This window comes from Polistes dominula, unplaced genomic scaffold, assembly GCF_049000335.1.
Source record: "Polistes dominula isolate Pdom_NZ unplaced genomic scaffold, Pdom_raw_medaka contig_84, whole genome shotgun sequence".
Classification (NCBI taxonomy): domain Eukaryota; kingdom Metazoa; phylum Arthropoda; class Insecta; order Hymenoptera; family Vespidae; genus Polistes; species Polistes dominula.
The window spans coordinates 263,551-279,781 of NW_028300944.1; the positions used below are offsets into that span (position 1 = coordinate 263,551).

At 29.3% G+C, this 16,231-nt stretch overlaps 4 protein-coding genes across 7 annotated transcripts; 2 read left to right on the plus strand and 2 right to left on the minus strand.

Annotated features, from left to right (window-relative positions):
* The first annotated feature begins 399 nt into the window (after window positions 1-399).
* eIF4B (eukaryotic translation initiation factor 4B) lies at window positions 400-3,757 on the plus strand. Of its 2 annotated transcripts, none has more exons than XM_015330723.2 (12): window positions 400-544; window positions 758-886; window positions 1,253-1,437; window positions 1,518-1,628; window positions 1,703-1,925; window positions 2,016-2,270; window positions 2,362-2,596; window positions 2,690-2,735; window positions 2,811-2,934; window positions 3,046-3,187; window positions 3,286-3,361; window positions 3,451-3,757. In XM_015330723.2, exons 1-12 carry the CDS (start codon window positions 535-537, stop codon window positions 3,517-3,519), a joined length of 1,605 nt encoding a protein of 534 aa, XP_015186209.1. In that variant the 5' UTR covers window positions 400-534; the 3' UTR covers window positions 3,520-3,757. The 2 variants fall into 2 exon arrangements, with proteins under 2 accessions (XP_015186209.1, XP_015186210.1); XM_015330724.2 differs by having other exon boundaries at window positions 3,289-3,361.
* Window positions 3,758-3,969: 212 nt separating this feature from the next.
* Sec15 (exocyst complex component Sec15) lies at window positions 3,970-8,429 on the minus strand. 2 transcript variants are annotated; one of them, XM_015330705.2, is made up of 13 exons: window positions 8,135-8,429; window positions 7,577-7,742; window positions 7,200-7,486; window positions 7,021-7,123; window positions 6,707-6,949; window positions 6,457-6,624; window positions 6,322-6,393; window positions 6,107-6,241; window positions 5,655-6,028; window positions 5,341-5,575; window positions 5,094-5,235; window positions 4,817-5,003; window positions 3,970-4,733 (listed from the first exon to the last, which is right to left on the minus strand). In XM_015330705.2, the coding sequence occupies exons 1-13, from the start codon at window positions 8,200-8,202 to the stop codon at window positions 4,610-4,612; spliced, it is 2,304 nt and encodes a 767-aa protein (XP_015186191.1). In that variant the 5' UTR covers window positions 8,203-8,429; the 3' UTR covers window positions 3,970-4,609. The 2 variants fall into 2 exon arrangements, with proteins under 2 accessions (XP_015186191.1, XP_015186190.1); XM_015330704.2 differs by lacking the exon at window positions 8,135-8,429 and adding an exon at window positions 7,817-8,021.
* Window positions 8,430-8,884: 455 nt separating this feature from the next.
* On the minus strand, window positions 8,885-11,598 carry LOC107071585 (regucalcin). Of its 2 annotated transcripts, none has more exons than XM_015330708.2 (6): window positions 11,394-11,598; window positions 10,171-10,358; window positions 9,881-10,090; window positions 9,603-9,815; window positions 9,405-9,520; window positions 8,885-9,302 (listed from the first exon to the last, which is right to left on the minus strand). In XM_015330708.2, exons 1-6 carry the CDS (start codon window positions 11,477-11,479, stop codon window positions 9,072-9,074), a joined length of 1,044 nt encoding a protein of 347 aa, XP_015186194.1. In that variant the 5' UTR covers window positions 11,480-11,598; the 3' UTR covers window positions 8,885-9,071. The 2 variants fall into 2 exon arrangements, with proteins under 2 accessions (XP_015186194.1, XP_015186195.1); XM_015330709.2 differs by lacking the exon at window positions 11,394-11,598 and adding an exon at window positions 10,713-10,974.
* Window positions 11,599-12,496: 898 nt separating this feature from the next.
* Sec61alpha (SEC61 translocon subunit alpha) lies at window positions 12,497-16,042 on the plus strand. Its single transcript, XM_015330713.2, has 8 exons — window positions 12,497-12,722; window positions 12,939-13,006; window positions 13,259-13,324; window positions 13,446-13,656; window positions 13,927-14,184; window positions 14,260-14,426; window positions 14,505-14,894; window positions 14,971-16,042. Exons 1-8 carry the CDS (start codon window positions 12,716-12,718, stop codon window positions 15,232-15,234), a joined length of 1,431 nt encoding a protein of 476 aa, XP_015186199.1. The 5' UTR covers window positions 12,497-12,715; the 3' UTR covers window positions 15,235-16,042.
* The last annotated feature ends 189 nt before the right edge of the window (window positions 16,043-16,231 follow it).

Below are 16,231 nucleotides of genomic sequence, written 5' to 3' on the forward strand. Positions count from 1 at the left end.
GATTGTGTCTATTACATTTACATATATATGGAGATCATTTGTATAAAAATTTATAATAATCATTCAAATTTTTGTATTATTTTTCAATTTTCTTAATGCACTTGTTTGCACGTTTTTTAACTCTATTTAAATTCTATTGGGTTCCCGCCACTCGTATAAATCTATTCCTCGTCGAATCAAAATGCAGATCTTTTTCTTCGACCAATCAGATCTCAGTCACGATGACAATTTGCAAATAAGCGAATAGTTTTTTGTATTATCGAATCCTAGTTTCATTAAAATTAATAATAAGCATCTATATTTTGTCATTGGTTGAAAGATGGAATAATTTAGAACGGAGAGCTAGCTATTGGTTGAAATTTACGAAAGTTCGATTGGTTTTAACTACTATCGAGAGAAAGCACAAAATCGATAGTATCGATACTATCATGTCCTTTCTCAAAGTACACTTCATGCCCTACGTATTCTGAAGTTAACCAAGTGGGCTGGCGTGGTAGTTTCCCAATTGTATTTCTGATAATCTTCGCTACAATCATGTCTGCAGGTAAATATATTCGTTAGAACACCTTATCTACATAATTCTTTATATTATTTTTTATAGATTAACCTAATTAAAGTTTCCTACGCAACGTTAGAATGATTTTAAACGAACCTAACCAAACTTTGTATAAATTGCACCATGCTTTCAATATTGTACCATATACCATTAACGTCACATTTTATATATTTCAAATGTCAAATTAATTTATTTATTCAGGTAAAAAAGGTAAAAAGAAGAAAAATTGTAAAACCGTCGATTTAATGTCATTTTTGGCTGATGGTGGTGGAACCCCTACCATACCTTTGAAGTCTACGAGTTGGGCCGATGATGTCGAAGATGAGCATGGTATACGAACATTATACATTTATAATAGATCATTGTCATATAATCTGTCAAAGATAATTTCTTTTTTATTTTTCTTTTTTGCATATATATGCATATATAATAGATATTAATTATATTTTAATTTTCTGCTAATTTTGGGATATAATTGAAAGATAGTAAAATGCTCAAATATTAAATCCCAAAGTTTAATGTCAACTAGATAAAGAAATTTGTATGACTCATCCAGCCAATAAAGATAAAACAATGGCTAATCAATAATTCAATTAATTAGATGATATGAAATAAAGTGAAAGTTTTTTTTTTTTTTTTTAATTCTATTGTGTAATGAATTATTTTTGTTGATGGTTTTTTTTTTCTATTTTATAGAAGGTGGATATACTTCAAGGAGTAATAAAGAACCAGTTGTTCTGCCTACTGCACCTAGAGCAGCAAGAGGTTCACGTATCGATGAAGAAAATATTCCTACAAATCCTCCTTTTGTTGCATATGTAACTAGTTTACCTTATGAAGTAGATGAGGATGATCTTTTTGAATTTTTTGCTGAAATGAAGGTTCATTGATTTTCTTTTTATTAACAAATTAATTTTCAATTGATTTATTTGATTGATTTTGTAATTTGAATACTTTTTAGGTGTCTAGCGTGCGTTTACCTAAAGATCCAAACAAACAACTTAGAGGATACGGTTATGTTGAATTTGAAGACCGTCAAAGTTTAATTGACGCTCTTTCAATGACAAATACTGTAAGAAAAACAAATAAAATATCTTCTTTTAATATTCGAAATAAATAAACAAATAAAATTTTGGATATTTGTAGACTATGAAAACTAGGCGTATTCGTATTGAAGTTTCAAACAGCAGTAACGATGAACGACGTGGTGGTCGTTTAGGTAGAGACAATCGCAGGGATACCTACGATGATCCTGAACGTACTTCTGGGGATTGGAGAAGTAGGCCTAGGGATGAACCCGCAGGATCAGAAGGTGGTGATACTTATCGTAGACCTTATGACAATAGGGAAAGAGAGAGAGAAAGAGAAGGTAATAATATTTTTTCAATACATATTTTGTGTCTTACTTGAAACAACAAAGAAATATGTTTTTCAAAATTGTCTCTTATGTTTATTATAGTTACTGATGATAAGCCTGGAGCATGGCGTAATAGAAGCGAAGATGACAGAGGAAGATCTGCCTTCAAGGATAGAGGTTTTAGGGATGACGATAGGGATAAGGAATGGTCACGTTATGGTGACAGAGGTGGTAGTAGAGATAGAGATGGTGATAGAGATAGAGATAGAGGTAGCAGTTTTGGTCCACGTCGCGATTATGGAGATTGGGAACGTGATGGTCGTAATAAAGATGGAAAAGGAAATTTAGAAACAAAGCGTAAGTTAATTGAATATATTATATTGAAACTATTAATATTTATATATTTTATTTTGTTTAATGTATATATTTATTATGTATTCAATTGTAGCCACTGAAACACGAACCAGACCAAAGTTACAATTGCAGCCTCGCACTAAGCCTATTGAACCGTTAAATGTTAAAGAAGAAAAATCTGAATCGACAACTACATCTACTTCCACCTCATCTGCACCTGCTACTAATATTTTTGGTGCAGCTAAACCCGTCGATACAACTGCCAGAGAGAGAGAAATAGAAGAACGTCTCGCTAAATCATACGCAGAGTCAAGATTGAAGGAAGAAGCGTAAGCGTGTTATATTATTTGTAAACTATCATTTTACAAATGTTTCTAATTTTGTTTAACAATTATTCTTCTTTTAATCTTTCCAATTAACAGAGAAAACGAAAAACGCAAGGAAGGTACATGGGGTCGTCGAAATGGAGTGAGTTTTGTTTTATAAACAAATTTGATTTACTTTTTACGAAACATTAAACTAACATGAATTTTCTTTTATTAGGAGGATCGTGATGATAAAGAAAAGGATAAGAGTCGTGAAACCTGGAGATCAGATGCAGATAAAAAATGGGCTGACAAATCAACGACATCATCTCACAGTCAGCATTCGACTACTGCGCGTTCTGGTATTTTCTCTTTGCATTTAAAAAAAGCAACTAGTTCTAGTTTCTATAAATATTTTCGCTAAAGAGAAACAAACACACCGGATACAATTAAGCATACTGTTTGTATGTCAGATCAACATGGAGATTCTAGAGCGGATTCCAAAGGAGATTCCAAAGGAAGTTCCAAGGGGGATTCCAAAGGTGATTCGAAAAATTCCAATTCTCGCAGTGGTCCGGCACCAACGAAAAAAACTGATAATCGTGGATTGGATAAGTAATTATTATTATTATTATTATTATTACATTTACATTTTGTACGATATGTTTTTCATGAGGAGGGTGTGTGGTTTTTATTATTAAAATAAATTCTAGCAGGGAACGAAAGGATAGAGATAAGGAGAAGGATGAACTCGATAGAATGCCCAAGGCAAAAGACGAAAAAGCTCCAGTGAGTAGAATACATATTGTTTTTTTTTTTTTTTTTTAATATTGTTACATATATTAAAAAATGTATATATAATGTAAATTCCATTTCAGAATTTTGTCGTTTCCAACAAGTATTCCATGTTACCTGATGACGCGGATCCAGACATAATTGAAGATTAGTCGTATCATCATAATTTAACATGCCACAACGGGCATGCTAATTGGTCTATATGCATATATTACTAATGTTTGATTTACAATTAAAACTACGTATCCCACATTCATTCACAAAGCAAGAAGGCATATTCTTCTCTTGGTACTATTTTACAGGAATTATTGTTGATTTATATATATATATATTATATATATATATTTAATCTATTTTATTATTCCGAATATAATTATCAATCTTCTTCTATTTGTGTATTTGATTTATATTTAATAATATTAATGAGTACTTTTTATGTCACTAAATCAACGTGGAAAAGTTTTCATATTATTATATTTTTAAAAAAAGGAATTATTATTTCAATACCTCATGCATACATATATATATATGTATATATATATATATATATATATATATATATATATATATATATGTAATATAATAATTCTATAAATATTGCATTTTCATGAAATAGGAATTGGGATTTTATTTGTTGTAGAGTTGTTGTACATTGTATCTTATTTACAATATAATATATCAATACTGATACAGTTATGCCAGATGCTGTGTTATTATAGTATTTTTTACGATACAGTACGATGTTTTTTCATGTATCATCTATAAAAAAAGAAAAAAAGAAAATCAAAGTAACAAAAGATGAAACACCTTTGTCAATCGAATTAACTTTGTGCTACGTACGCTGTACTCGTTGTATATCAAATTCAAATTATAATATAACAAGGAATTATCACATTGGAGAAAATAATGTTTATGTTCACATACACATATATATATATATATATATTTTTTAAAGTTTTATTACATCATCTTTTTGTTTTTTTTTTAATTGATCATTTTACCTTGCCTCTACTTTGTATAAATTAAACTAAAATTCTCTCTTTTGTTTTTTTTTTTTAATAATATTTTAGTACAATAAATTAGTTAATATTAATGAAACTTATAAAGGTAATGCACGGTCTTTTTTTTTTTTTTTACAGAACTGTGCAAAAAGTTTTCATACGTCTTTATATATATATATATATATAATATTATATACAAAAGTATTAACTTGATATATTATATATCAATTTTAGTCGGTCATTATTGTTGAGTAGTCTGTGCCAATTGACGCAATTGCTTTAACACAGTTTCCAACAATTTTTTCTTATCCCTTTCGCTTTTTTTCAATACGGAAAATACCGTTTTCTTATCGGATTCTTTAAGTCTGTAAAAAAGAGTACACGTCGTATTAATATTAATACATATTCGATGATAAAAAAAAGAAGAGTTATACTCTCGGTTACATACTTCTCTAATAAAATCACAGCCATATTTGGTGTTACTAAGTTATATTTGCTTGAATCATGACCGTAGTCATGAAAGTAGGTTGGCCAATCCCAACCCATGAACAAGTCTAGCAATTGTCTTAATTGACTGAAGTATTGCAATAATGTACCTTCTGGTAAACCGACAATAGGTTCTGAAGCAGCAAACTCTGTAAAATGTAATCATTATATATACATATATATATATATAATAATTGCTTACTATTAAATAAATTGAATCTGTAAATACAAATACATACGTTCACATTGTATTGTATCCAAATTGACTTGTTGAAGTGCACCCATTGATATTTGTTTTACATCTTCGCTGATTAATATATCTAATATAGCTTTTGCTATATGATCGCAAGCCGATTTACATGCAACTTGTGCAACTTCATCCTAAAAGTTTACAATGATACACATTTATTAAATAGAAAATTGTTTATGAATTTGTTTACATTAATATATATATATATATACATTCTTTTTTTTATATATACGTACTGGTAAATTAGTAAAACATGTAAATGTACTTTGTAAAAATGCTATGAGATCTGTAATGAATCCAGAAGCATGGCCTTGAGGTTCTGACAAATTCCAATCATAATTTTCTAATTCTAAAAATTCGTCGAGCTTCTTTTCAAGTTTTTCACATATTTGTGTTTCTGCATCTTCTCTGGCTACTCTAAACATGGCAGATTTGTCACCGACACAACTCAATTGTCCTTCGTGTTGTGTTCTGTAAGAATATAAAAATGAATCATTCTTTGAAATTGAAATTGAATTGGATGGTGTTTGTTCAAATATTTCATTACTACCCAGTAATATTGGTAACAAATTCTTCCAAATATTTTGTAGATTTTTCTAAATAGCCCATGTTTATTATAATTTGAACAACTTGTAAAAGAGCTAATGATGGTTTTCGAAATAATGACGACAAACATCCGCTAAATGTTCTCGTTAAAAGTAAATTAGTCGATTTACAAATCATTTCGTCTATTTCTGCTTGAGTAAAATTAAGATCCTCGGAATATTTTAAACAAGCATAAATGAATTCTTTAACTTGTTGATAAACTTTTGGTACCATGGCTGAAAATGGAAATTTTTTCGGAAAATTTGTCGCTTTTTGTAATTCCTCGTCATGATATGGAAAAGAACTAAGAATGCTTTCAAATTCTGCTTGTGACGTGACCTGTAATTAATTAACTCATTTGTGATATATGACCTATATATGTATAATGATTTTTATTACTCAAGTAATCAATCATACCTGTAATGGTAAAAAACTATCCTCGTCTAAAATATCTCGAAATACTTGAACCCAATGTTGCATAAGAACTTCATTATAATGTACACGAATTTCTTGTAGTAAATCCCAAAGTTGTCCAACAGGATATCCATAATTCTAAATTATTATTATTATTAATCATTTATTATATAATTTTTATAAATTATTAGACATGTTGTATCACAAATGTTACTTACACTCAATGTCGTGTTAAAAAGCATTATCAAGTTTTTTATTTTTAATATTAACGTTGCATCTGTACAATATGCCTAGAAAAATTGAACAATTAATTAATAAATTATTCATATTTTTAAGGTTAATAGAAAACTTACCGAATGCGTTCTAAGTGAATTGACTATTTTAGATAAAGCCATAGTCCACAATTCTTCTAAATAAGAATGAGTAACTAATCCATTACTTGTATTTAAGATATGATCTTCCACCACAAAAAAGCCAACGAGACTATGTAAATAAGCCTGATATCCAATCAAACTTTCATGCTAAATATACAAAATATTAGAATTGTTTATATGTTGTGATAAGAAATATAATTGATAGAAATGGTGTATGTACATTAATTACCATATTAATAGGAGGTTGCAAAACAAGTCTAGCTTGTTCCTTTCTTTGGTTTCTATAATAACTCTTGAATTTTTCACCTTCACTAAGGACAGTGTAAATGTGCATGCAACGATACACCGGACTAAAATCCATCAAATCTTGAGCACTTAATTCTTCCTCCCCGTCACTTGATTCAGAATTTGTATGTAATTTTTTCTTTTTACGTCCTACAATCTCAGCTTCGATAACCAATTGTTCAGCGGTCTATTTCAAATGTAAGACACATATTATTTATTACATTAATAACATTGATATCACAATATGATTTAGCTTACATGTCGCATAGCAACCTCTCCAATTTTTGGCGAATGTTTTCTTATATTTTCAAGAAAATCTCGTAGATCCCACATGGAAGCATCTTTTATGTTTTCACGCAATCTATAAATTTGTATTAAAGAGTTATGAAATTATTTTGAATATGTAAAGTATTGACAATTGCTGTAATACTACCTACTCTGGAATTTGTTGAGTTATTTGGGAAGAGAATCTGTAATTGGTAACTTTTGGAAGGTCATGGTGTTCAAGTTGTTCGAGTGTTTTTAAAGCTGGATAATAACGTTTGTCTTTCAATTGTTTTTGTAGTTTAGCGTATGCTGCCAAAACAGGAAGGCACATGGTGAGACTATTTACAGCGGCTGCCATGTTATTTTCAACTTTACGTGCCCGTACAAGTTCTTCCGCTTTTTCAATGACCTTACTCGAAGTAGCAGTTATACATTTGTCTAGTTCTAATATTTCTGCCTGTATAGTTAACGACAACCTTAGCCAAGTTATGCAACTAATGCATAAGAGATATATTTGATGGAAAAATTGAAAGAAAACATAACTAACGTTAAGTTGTTGCGCTTGCGAACGAACTTGTAAAAGTTCACGAATTGAGTCGATGAATCCTTGATAATGATGATTACACAATCTTTCAATATCCTTGTCATGAGCTTTGATCCGTTCATCGAGTTTCTCCTGAAATTTCTCATGTTCATTGCCATCGTAAATAGCCCTGTAAAAAGTAAATACGATTAATGAACAAATGGGAATTTTGTTAACAAGTTAAACAAACATTAACAGTATTACCTGATAATTAGGCTTATACTATTATTGTTTGATGTTTCTATTTCGTATAAAAAATGTTCGTGCTTAGTTGCAACGCTCGATAAAATATTTTGAATTTGAGCGACCGATAATTTTGACATATTATATTATATTATATTATATTATTTTACTTCATTTTCTTTTCATCCCCCTTAACATGCGCTCTTATTTCCACCCTTTCATTGCGCATATGCAATAGTTCGACCTTGCATCTGCGTAAAAGGGGTGGTTTTCCTGGGCGGGTTTTTTTCAATAGAAATTCAATGACATTTAATGCAACCCTTAATAAAATAAACATACCGAAAAGTAGGTCCTAAATAATCATCAATAGCTTCTATTTCCTGTATAAGGGCGTCGTAACGTTGCATTTTTATTTCACTACTTTTTCAATATTTCATTTATTCCAAGAATTATATTACATTTGATTATAACAAAATGTCATCCTAACCTAGAAATGATTGTTCATTGACGTTTTCAGTAAAAAAAAAAATCTATACAGCGTAGACAGAAATAAATAATAAATATGTCAAGAATTTATCAAATTTAAAACCACCCATATACGACGATCCTGATCGTTCGAGGCGCCATCTAGTAAAAAAAAGATTAAACTATTTTATTTTGGTACCCCATTTGGATCTTTTTATAGTTACACTCCTGAATCATGAAAATGCACCCCTTGGAATTTTTGTCACGATACATTCCTGAACATGTTTTTGTTGTTAACAGACGTCAATTTAACGTTTGAAATATTTACAAATGTTAAGAATTATAATGGCAGATAAGAAATATTTTCATAATCAAGAATATAATAAATTAAGGTTATGTTATTATTATTACAAAGAATTGTTATACGTAAAAAGACATGTCACGTTGTTCATTAATTATAAAGTCGGTTTTGTAAGATATAATTGTTAACATTTGTTATTTAAATTCAAAAGTCTTATTTATTTATTTATATATTTTCCATTTGTCACGTGCTCTGTACAATTTACAATGACTAATTATTTAACTTGAATAAAAAGATTAGTCAAAGAAGGAAATACGTTGGAATGAACCTTGGAAAAACAAATATATTTTTGAAATGACATAAAACTTTACCACAAATATACATTGATACATAATAATTAGTTGAAAGTTATTTAAACACAGTATATCATTGGAATATATATATATATATATGCAATATTATTTCATAAAAGATTTACTTAGAAAAATACATATTTATATTAACATGTGTTTACAATTGAAATGAATTAGCCAATAATCCATTGACTCCTAAACCTGTTACTTCAAATACAGAACCAGCTTTAGGTTGTTGTTTTTTCTCTTCCTCTGATAATCCATAACTTGATGTGGTAACATACAAACTTTGTAAGTTGGGTCCTCCAAATGCAACACTTGTTACTCTTTTAGCTGGAAGTCTGATTATACGTATTAATTTTCCAGTTTTTGGGTTCACATTAAGCACCTAGACATGAGAAGTATTAATGATAACAGATGTATTACTAATTAAATGAAATAGTTGTTAGATGTTTTGGTAATTTCATATTAATTAGTTATCTTTACTCACAGAAGAACCATTAAAAACTGCTATCCAAAGATTACCATCTGTGTCTATAGTCATACCATCTGGAACCCCTTCGGTAATGTTATTTTGTTCCAAATCAAATACAATTCTTCTATTAGCTAAAAACGATAACAAAATGAACGTCAAACTTGTGTATTATTATTTAGCGTCTCTAATAGAAATCTTGAAATATTTAATTACATATAGTTCCAGAAATGGGTTCGTAATCGTATGCAGCTATTTTACGAAGAGGTGAATCGATATAATAAAATGTATCATCTTCTTTGTTCCATGCCAATCCGTTGCTTATAGAAACAGGTGATATTTCAACGCGAGGAACAAAATCTTTTCCAATACGATAGAATGATCCTTGGTTGGGTTCAACCTCACCATTTACTTCTGGACCCATGGTACCTGTTCCAAAAATTTCTTTTTATTAATACAATTCTATTAATTGCAGATTATATTTAAATACCAACCGCCCCAAAAACGTCCAGATGAGTCAACTTTGCCATCATTCCATCTATTGCCTTTGTGTTCTTTATCAACGACAGACAAAACTTTAGTAGAAGATGAAGTTAAATTAAATTCCGAATCCCATGAAATTGAAATAAAATCAAGACCAGCACCCGCTACAAATTTATTAGCATCATCCTCAACGGGTATGGCTACTCCAACTGGACCATTTGCTAAAAACAAAAGAAAATCATTTATAACAATTGTTCATCTATTGTTTTTTTATAATTAAATTGTATTAATTTGTTATTACCTATGTATGTATGTGTAACAGAACCGGTAATAGGATCTAATCTGCATAATAATTGGTTCATAATATCAACAAAGAATAATTTTTGAGATCCATGATCCCAATGAGGCCCTTCGGAAAGTCCAAATGGTTTAGTTACCGCTTTAATTGTAAACCCGGGGGTATTTTCAGTAATTACAGGTACATTTTTGCTATATATATATAAAAAAAACAACTTAAATTATTGTAACTATTGTAATTATTTAGATATGAAAAATGGTATTACAAATGTGTACAAGAAAATAATAAAAACCAACTGATTAGATAATAAGAATAATAATGTTGATAAACTGGACATGGTAATACCTACAAATTTGTTTTTACGAATGTCGTAACAAGGTCGAATAATATATAAGGTTATCAAATGGAATGAGAAAAAGAAAAGGAATGCGGACTTGAATCTTTAAATCAATTAAATGAAGTCGGAAAAATTATAGAAAAATGATTACACAAGTTCTACGAATGTTCGATATTAATGAAGAATTATGTAAGAAGGAAATATTTACCAAGCCATTTGAAAAAGAACAAAAAGAAAATAACTGATTATTACAAATATATTTGAACAAAAATAATCATTAATTGTTTAATAAAAAAAATAGGATACAAAAGTAAAATGTTTAAAGTGTTATATAAAAAAAAGTTATTATTAAATTTGATAGAAAAAAAATGGACGACGAATAAGATGAACGTTTCCGTCCTATCACGAATAAAGCCGTCTTCAAACTACTTGTTGCCACTCCTCAGATATCACGTTTAACTTCAATTTAATCACATCTTTACATTCTATGTAATTGGAAGCGCGTCTTATATATATTTTATGATAATACGTTTCGTGATTATCAAACTGCATATTAATCATCCGCTATTTCAAATCTTTTTATTCATTATGAAATATTTTTTCAATTCTTTTTCAAATGGTCACGTGTTTACTTACATATTTTTGAACAAAATATAATTTGTAAATAAGAAAATGAAAAAAATTAAAGATTAAAATCATTATTATTATTATTATTATTATTATTCGAATATTTTAGTAGACTTTTGTATGAGACATTCGATAAATTAGAAAGTATAAATTCCAAAGAGTTTAGAAACACGCGATTAGGTATTGAAACAAGTTTATGATGATTTTTTTTTTTAATGTTCAAATATAATTGTAAAATAAAATTGAATCTTTTTTTACTTACCGATGATGTGTATGATGTGAATGACGTGCAAAAGTTGAAGAAATCAAAATTAGATTTAAAAAAAGATAAAGAAAATTGTTGAACATAATGATCAAGAATTGATGTTTTCGATGTAACAATAACTTGAGAAAGTGATCAAGGACTACGAGCTTGTTGATGGTCGTGTGGCAAATTAAGAGGAGCAAAACAGAAAGAATGCTAAAATAAATATATTCCTTGTCCTTATATAGAATTTGACGTTCACCTCGTTAAATCGAAACTTAGAAATAAGCTTGTTGATCAACTTGATAGCGCGTAAAATCAATATTTTACGAAACTCCTTGAATATTAAATTAAACATATTATCTTTCCTACATTATTTGCATTTTTTATATGCTTTTATTATTGTTAAATAACAAGACAAATTGTTAAGGAAAAAGAAACACATATTTCTTTTTTTCCTATTTTATATTCGACAACCATTTTTCAAAAGAACAATTCTAATTTAACTAAACCTATTGTCTAATATATCTAATATATTCTTTTTTACTTTATATATTTATTTTATACAAAATTATTCAATTTTTCTATGAAATATTTATTTCATTTCTATGAATAGAAATATAATATAATAATACCATATATAATATATATATATATATATTCATTTTTACGATATAAAAAATATTGACATAATGATTATAAAACATTTGGAAAGTTGTTCAACTGTCTAAAATGATATTAGTAAATATACTTTGTTAAAAGGGGGATTTTTACTCAAACAAAATTGAAAACATCGAAATATTCAATTTGAATGAGGTCAAATATACGCGCCATATGTACAAACAATTATTATTCGGTGCGCATGCGCCAATAAAATCATTCAGTGCGCATGCGCCAATAAAATCATTCAGTGCGCATGCGCCAATAAAATCATTCAGTGCGCATGTGCAAATAAGATTATTCGGTGCGCATGTGCAAATAAGATTATTCGGTGCGCATGTGCAAATAAGATTATTCGGTGCGCATGTGCAAATAAGATTATTCGGTGCGCATGCGTGAGGAGTATGTGGCACCATCCGTCGTCAGATGAGGGAACTCTGTAGTCTCGCGGCCAACATCATCATGTCACGTGACAGCGGCATATTGATACGTGTCGTCCAAGACAGCCACGACTCGCAACCGCTTGCCAGTTTAAGCCTACGCGGCCACCTTTATTCGAGTCTTCTTGTTTCGTGTGTGAGTGTTGAACGGTGTTGTTCTTAGGATCCGTATTAAGATCATCCGTTATTTCTACTCTCGAAGATTGGTATTTTTTAGTGAAATAACCTTACGGAATTAAAATGGGATGTGAGTATAAAACATTGAATTATTATTAATTACAGTAATAATTTATTTTCATAAAACAAATTACCGCTATTTGAGTTTATTGGTAACCTCCCCTTATGACTTATAATAAAATAACATATTGTTCATACGAGAAAAAAGTTTTTTATCTATTACTTAACTTTAATATACGATACGTTATTTATTTATTTCTTACATGTTTATTTGATGATTTTTTAGTTAAATTTTTGGAGGTGATAAAACCATTCTGCAGTATACTACCAGAAATAGCGAAACCACAGAGAAAGGTAAGTTTTCATGAATCTATTCATATATATCTTACATTTATATCTGTCTAATCGTAAACGTCATACCTTATATATTTTTATATTTTAAGAATTAAATCCACGTTGCATTATATTGTAATACATACATGACAAAAAAATAACCTTTAACCTACTTTCACACGTGTAACGTTTCTCTCTTTTTTTTTTTTTTTTTACAGATGCAGATCTTTTTCATGTTTCTATTTTTCATTTACTTTTCTTTTTCTTTTACAGATTCAATTCAGAGAAAAAGTACTATGGACGGCAATAACGTTGTTTATTTTTTTAGTATGCTGTCAGGTTAGTTATTTTTATACACACACATATATATATATATATATATATATATATATGACTTATTATCGTCACATCTGTTTCATTATTATTCAAAAAAATATTACAAATTTATTTTCTTTTATAGATTCCACTTTTTGGCATTATGTCTTCAGACAGCGCAGATCCGTTTTATTGGATTCGTGTTATTCTTGCTTCCAATAGAGGTACCTTAATGGAATTAGGAATTTCTCCCATCGTTACTTCCGGTCTTATCATGCAACTCTTGCATGGTGCTAAGATTATTGAAGTCGGTGACACTCCAAAGGATAGAGCGCTTTTTAATGGAGCACAAAAATGTAAATGCAACAAAAATATTAGAAGGACTGAAAAGTAATGTCGTTACTACTCACATGTCAAATTATTTCTAATATTTTCAATCAAAAAACACCGATTGATGATTTTTATTTACCAGATTTGAAAAGATTGTTGATAACGTGATTAATTAATAATAAAAACTTGTTTGAATTTTAAGGTTAAAATGCGACATTACGTTCTGGTTCACTTAATACAATTATCTGTATCTTATATCTTAATCAATTAAATGATTATCTTTTTTAATTGGATAGTGTTCGGTATGGTTATCACTGTTGGACAAGCCATCGTTTATGTAATGACTGGAATGTACGGTGACCCAACAGAAATTGGAGCTGGTGTTTGTCTTTTGATCATCATCCAATTATTCGTTGCTGGTTTGATCGTATTACTTCTTGATGAGTTACTTCAAAAAGGTTACGGTTTGGGAAGTGGTATTTCTCTTTTCATTGCTACTAACATCTGCGAAACCATCGTATGGAAAGCATTTTCACCTGCCACTGTCAATACGGGTACATTGATTAACATTTTACTTGTTAATTACATTACTATGGATAGATATATTACTTAAATTGTTTTATGTACAGGTCGTGGAACAGAATTTGAAGGTGCTGTTATTGCTTTGTTCCATCTGTTGGCTACAAGACAAGATAAAGTTCGAGCCCTTCGTGAAGCATTTTACAGACAAAACTTACCTAATCTCATGAATCTCCTTGCTACCATTCTAGTATTTGCAATTGTGATATACTTCCAGGTAATTTGTCAAATATACTTTACAGAAGAAGGTAGTACCTGTAAAAAGAAATGTTAATGTAAATTTGTATATTTACAGGGATTCCGTGTAGATTTGCCAATCAAATCTGCTAGGTACCGTGGACAATACAGCAGTTATCCCATCAAATTATTCTACACTAGCAATATTCCTATTATACTTCAGTCAGCATTAGTATCCAACTTGTATGTCATCTCTCAGATGTTGGCTGTAAAATTCCAAGGAAACGTCATCGTCAATTTGTTAGGAGTTTGGTCAGATGTTGGTGGTGGTGGTCCTGCTAGGTCTTATCCTGTTGGTGGATTATGTTATTATCTTTCACCACCGGAATCAGTAGGTCATATCGTTCAAGATCCAGTTCATGCAGTCTTATACATCTTATTCATGCTCGGTTCATGCGCATTTTTCTCTAAAACTTGGATCGAAGTCTCTGGTAGTTCTGCAAAAGATGTGAGTGAAAATAACACTGTTTATCAAATGTATAATTTATTATATATTGTAATAATTGATATTTTTGGTTATGTAGGTTTGGAAACAATTGAAGGAACAACAAATGGTTATGAGAGGTCACAGAGACAATTCCATGATTCGTGAATTAAACAGATACATTCCAACAGCTGCAGCGTTTGGCGGTTTATGCATCGGAGCACTCTCCGTGTTAGCTGATTTTCTTGGTGCAATTGGATCGGGTACTGGTATATTACTCGCTGTGACTATCATTTATCAGTACTTTGAAATCTTCGTTAAGGAACAAAGTGAAATGGGTGGCATGAGCACTCTATTGTTCTAAATTTATATATATATATATATATATATATATATATATATATATATTTATATATATATAGGTATATATATATATATAAATATATATAGACTTTCAAAGTGAACTTTTTTAATTTTGAAGAACTGAGAATAATAATTTATTGTAAAATAAGAACGCGTTTGGCAATGTCAGCACTAAATATGTACCTGATTTGCCATAAAGTGAAGTCTTCATCGTGTGAATCAAATCATACAAATATGTGTATACTATTGTCCAATGATAGTAGAGATGATTTCTTTAATTATTCAATTTTTTCATATAAATTCTTTACTATATATGATGTTAGACTTATAATACTTTATATTCCTCATTTTGTTTTTGTTTTTTTTTTTTAATTGATTTATTTGATTTATTTGATTTATTTTTCAAAGACAAACAAAACACATAGACATTTTTCTCTAATAATAATATATAAATAAAATTGTTCTTTAGTACATAAGTGTCATGTCACATTTGCAAACAAATGTAATGACCGAACGTAAAAGATAAAAAAATCATCAATTAAATCTTAAATGATTGAATAAGAATGTGAAAAAAAAAAAAAAAACAAAAAAAAAAAGATTTGTTGTCAAATGCTTTATCCATGCATTTTAAGATGACGATGATTATAATGAAAAATGTTTCTCACAGTCGCACGCGCGAGTAATTATAATAATAATAATAATAATAATAATAATGTAAATAGTAAGAAAATAATAAAAATATTCTCAACATTTTTTACTAATATTTTAAACTCTGTGTAATCATCCAGAGCTTTATAAGAAAATAAAAATAAATAATAAAAAGACTCCAGACGTGTACGATTCGGATTCGTAACGTTTATATGAATTTAAGTGTATACATATATACATACATATATATATACAAAAAAAAATTACGTAATCATTTTGTTCGGACGAGACCACCCACCTAGGGTAAAATTCGTACAGCAATCAACTGTCATCATAGGTAATATACATCA

Bases quoted from the DNA above. Each gene is read 5' to 3' on its own strand.
- eIF4B (XM_015330723.2), top strand. The intron at 1,926-2,015 runs GTAATAATATTT...TGTTTATTATAG, and splicing joins AAGAGAGAGAGAAAGAGAAG to TTACTGATGATAAGCCTGGA. The intron at 2,935-3,045 runs GTATTTTCTCTT...TTTGTATGTCAG, and splicing joins TTCGACTACTGCGCGTTCTG to ATCAACATGGAGATTCTAGA.
- Sec15 (XM_015330704.2), bottom strand. From the start codon at position 7,935: ATGTCAAAATTATCGGTCGCTCAAATTCAAAATATTTTATCGAGCGTT. The intron at 5,004-5,093 runs GTATGTATTTGT...TACATTTTACAG, and splicing joins GGATACAATACAATGTGAAC to AGTTTGCTGCTTCAGAACCT. The intron at 4,734-4,816 runs GTATGTAACCGA...TCTTTTTTACAG, and splicing joins GCTGTGATTTTATTAGAGAA to ACTTAAAGAATCCGATAAGA.
- LOC107071585 (XM_015330708.2), bottom strand. From the start codon at position 11,479: ATGTTCAACAATTTTCTTTATCTTTTTTTAAATCTAATTTTGATTTCT. The intron at 9,521-9,602 runs GTAATTAAATAT...TATCGTTTTTAG, and splicing joins ACCCATTTCTGGAACTATAT to CTAATAGAAGAATTGTATTT. The intron at 9,303-9,404 runs GTGAGTAAAGAT...TCTCATGTCTAG, and splicing joins CAGTTTTTAATGGTTCTTCT to GTGCTTAATGTGAACCCAAA.
- Sec61alpha (XM_015330713.2), top strand. The intron at 13,657-13,926 runs GTAAATGCAACA...TTAATTGGATAG, and splicing joins TTTTAATGGAGCACAAAAAT to TGTTCGGTATGGTTATCACT. The intron at 14,185-14,259 runs GTACATTGATTA...TTTTATGTACAG, and splicing joins ACCTGCCACTGTCAATACGG to GTCGTGGAACAGAATTTGAA.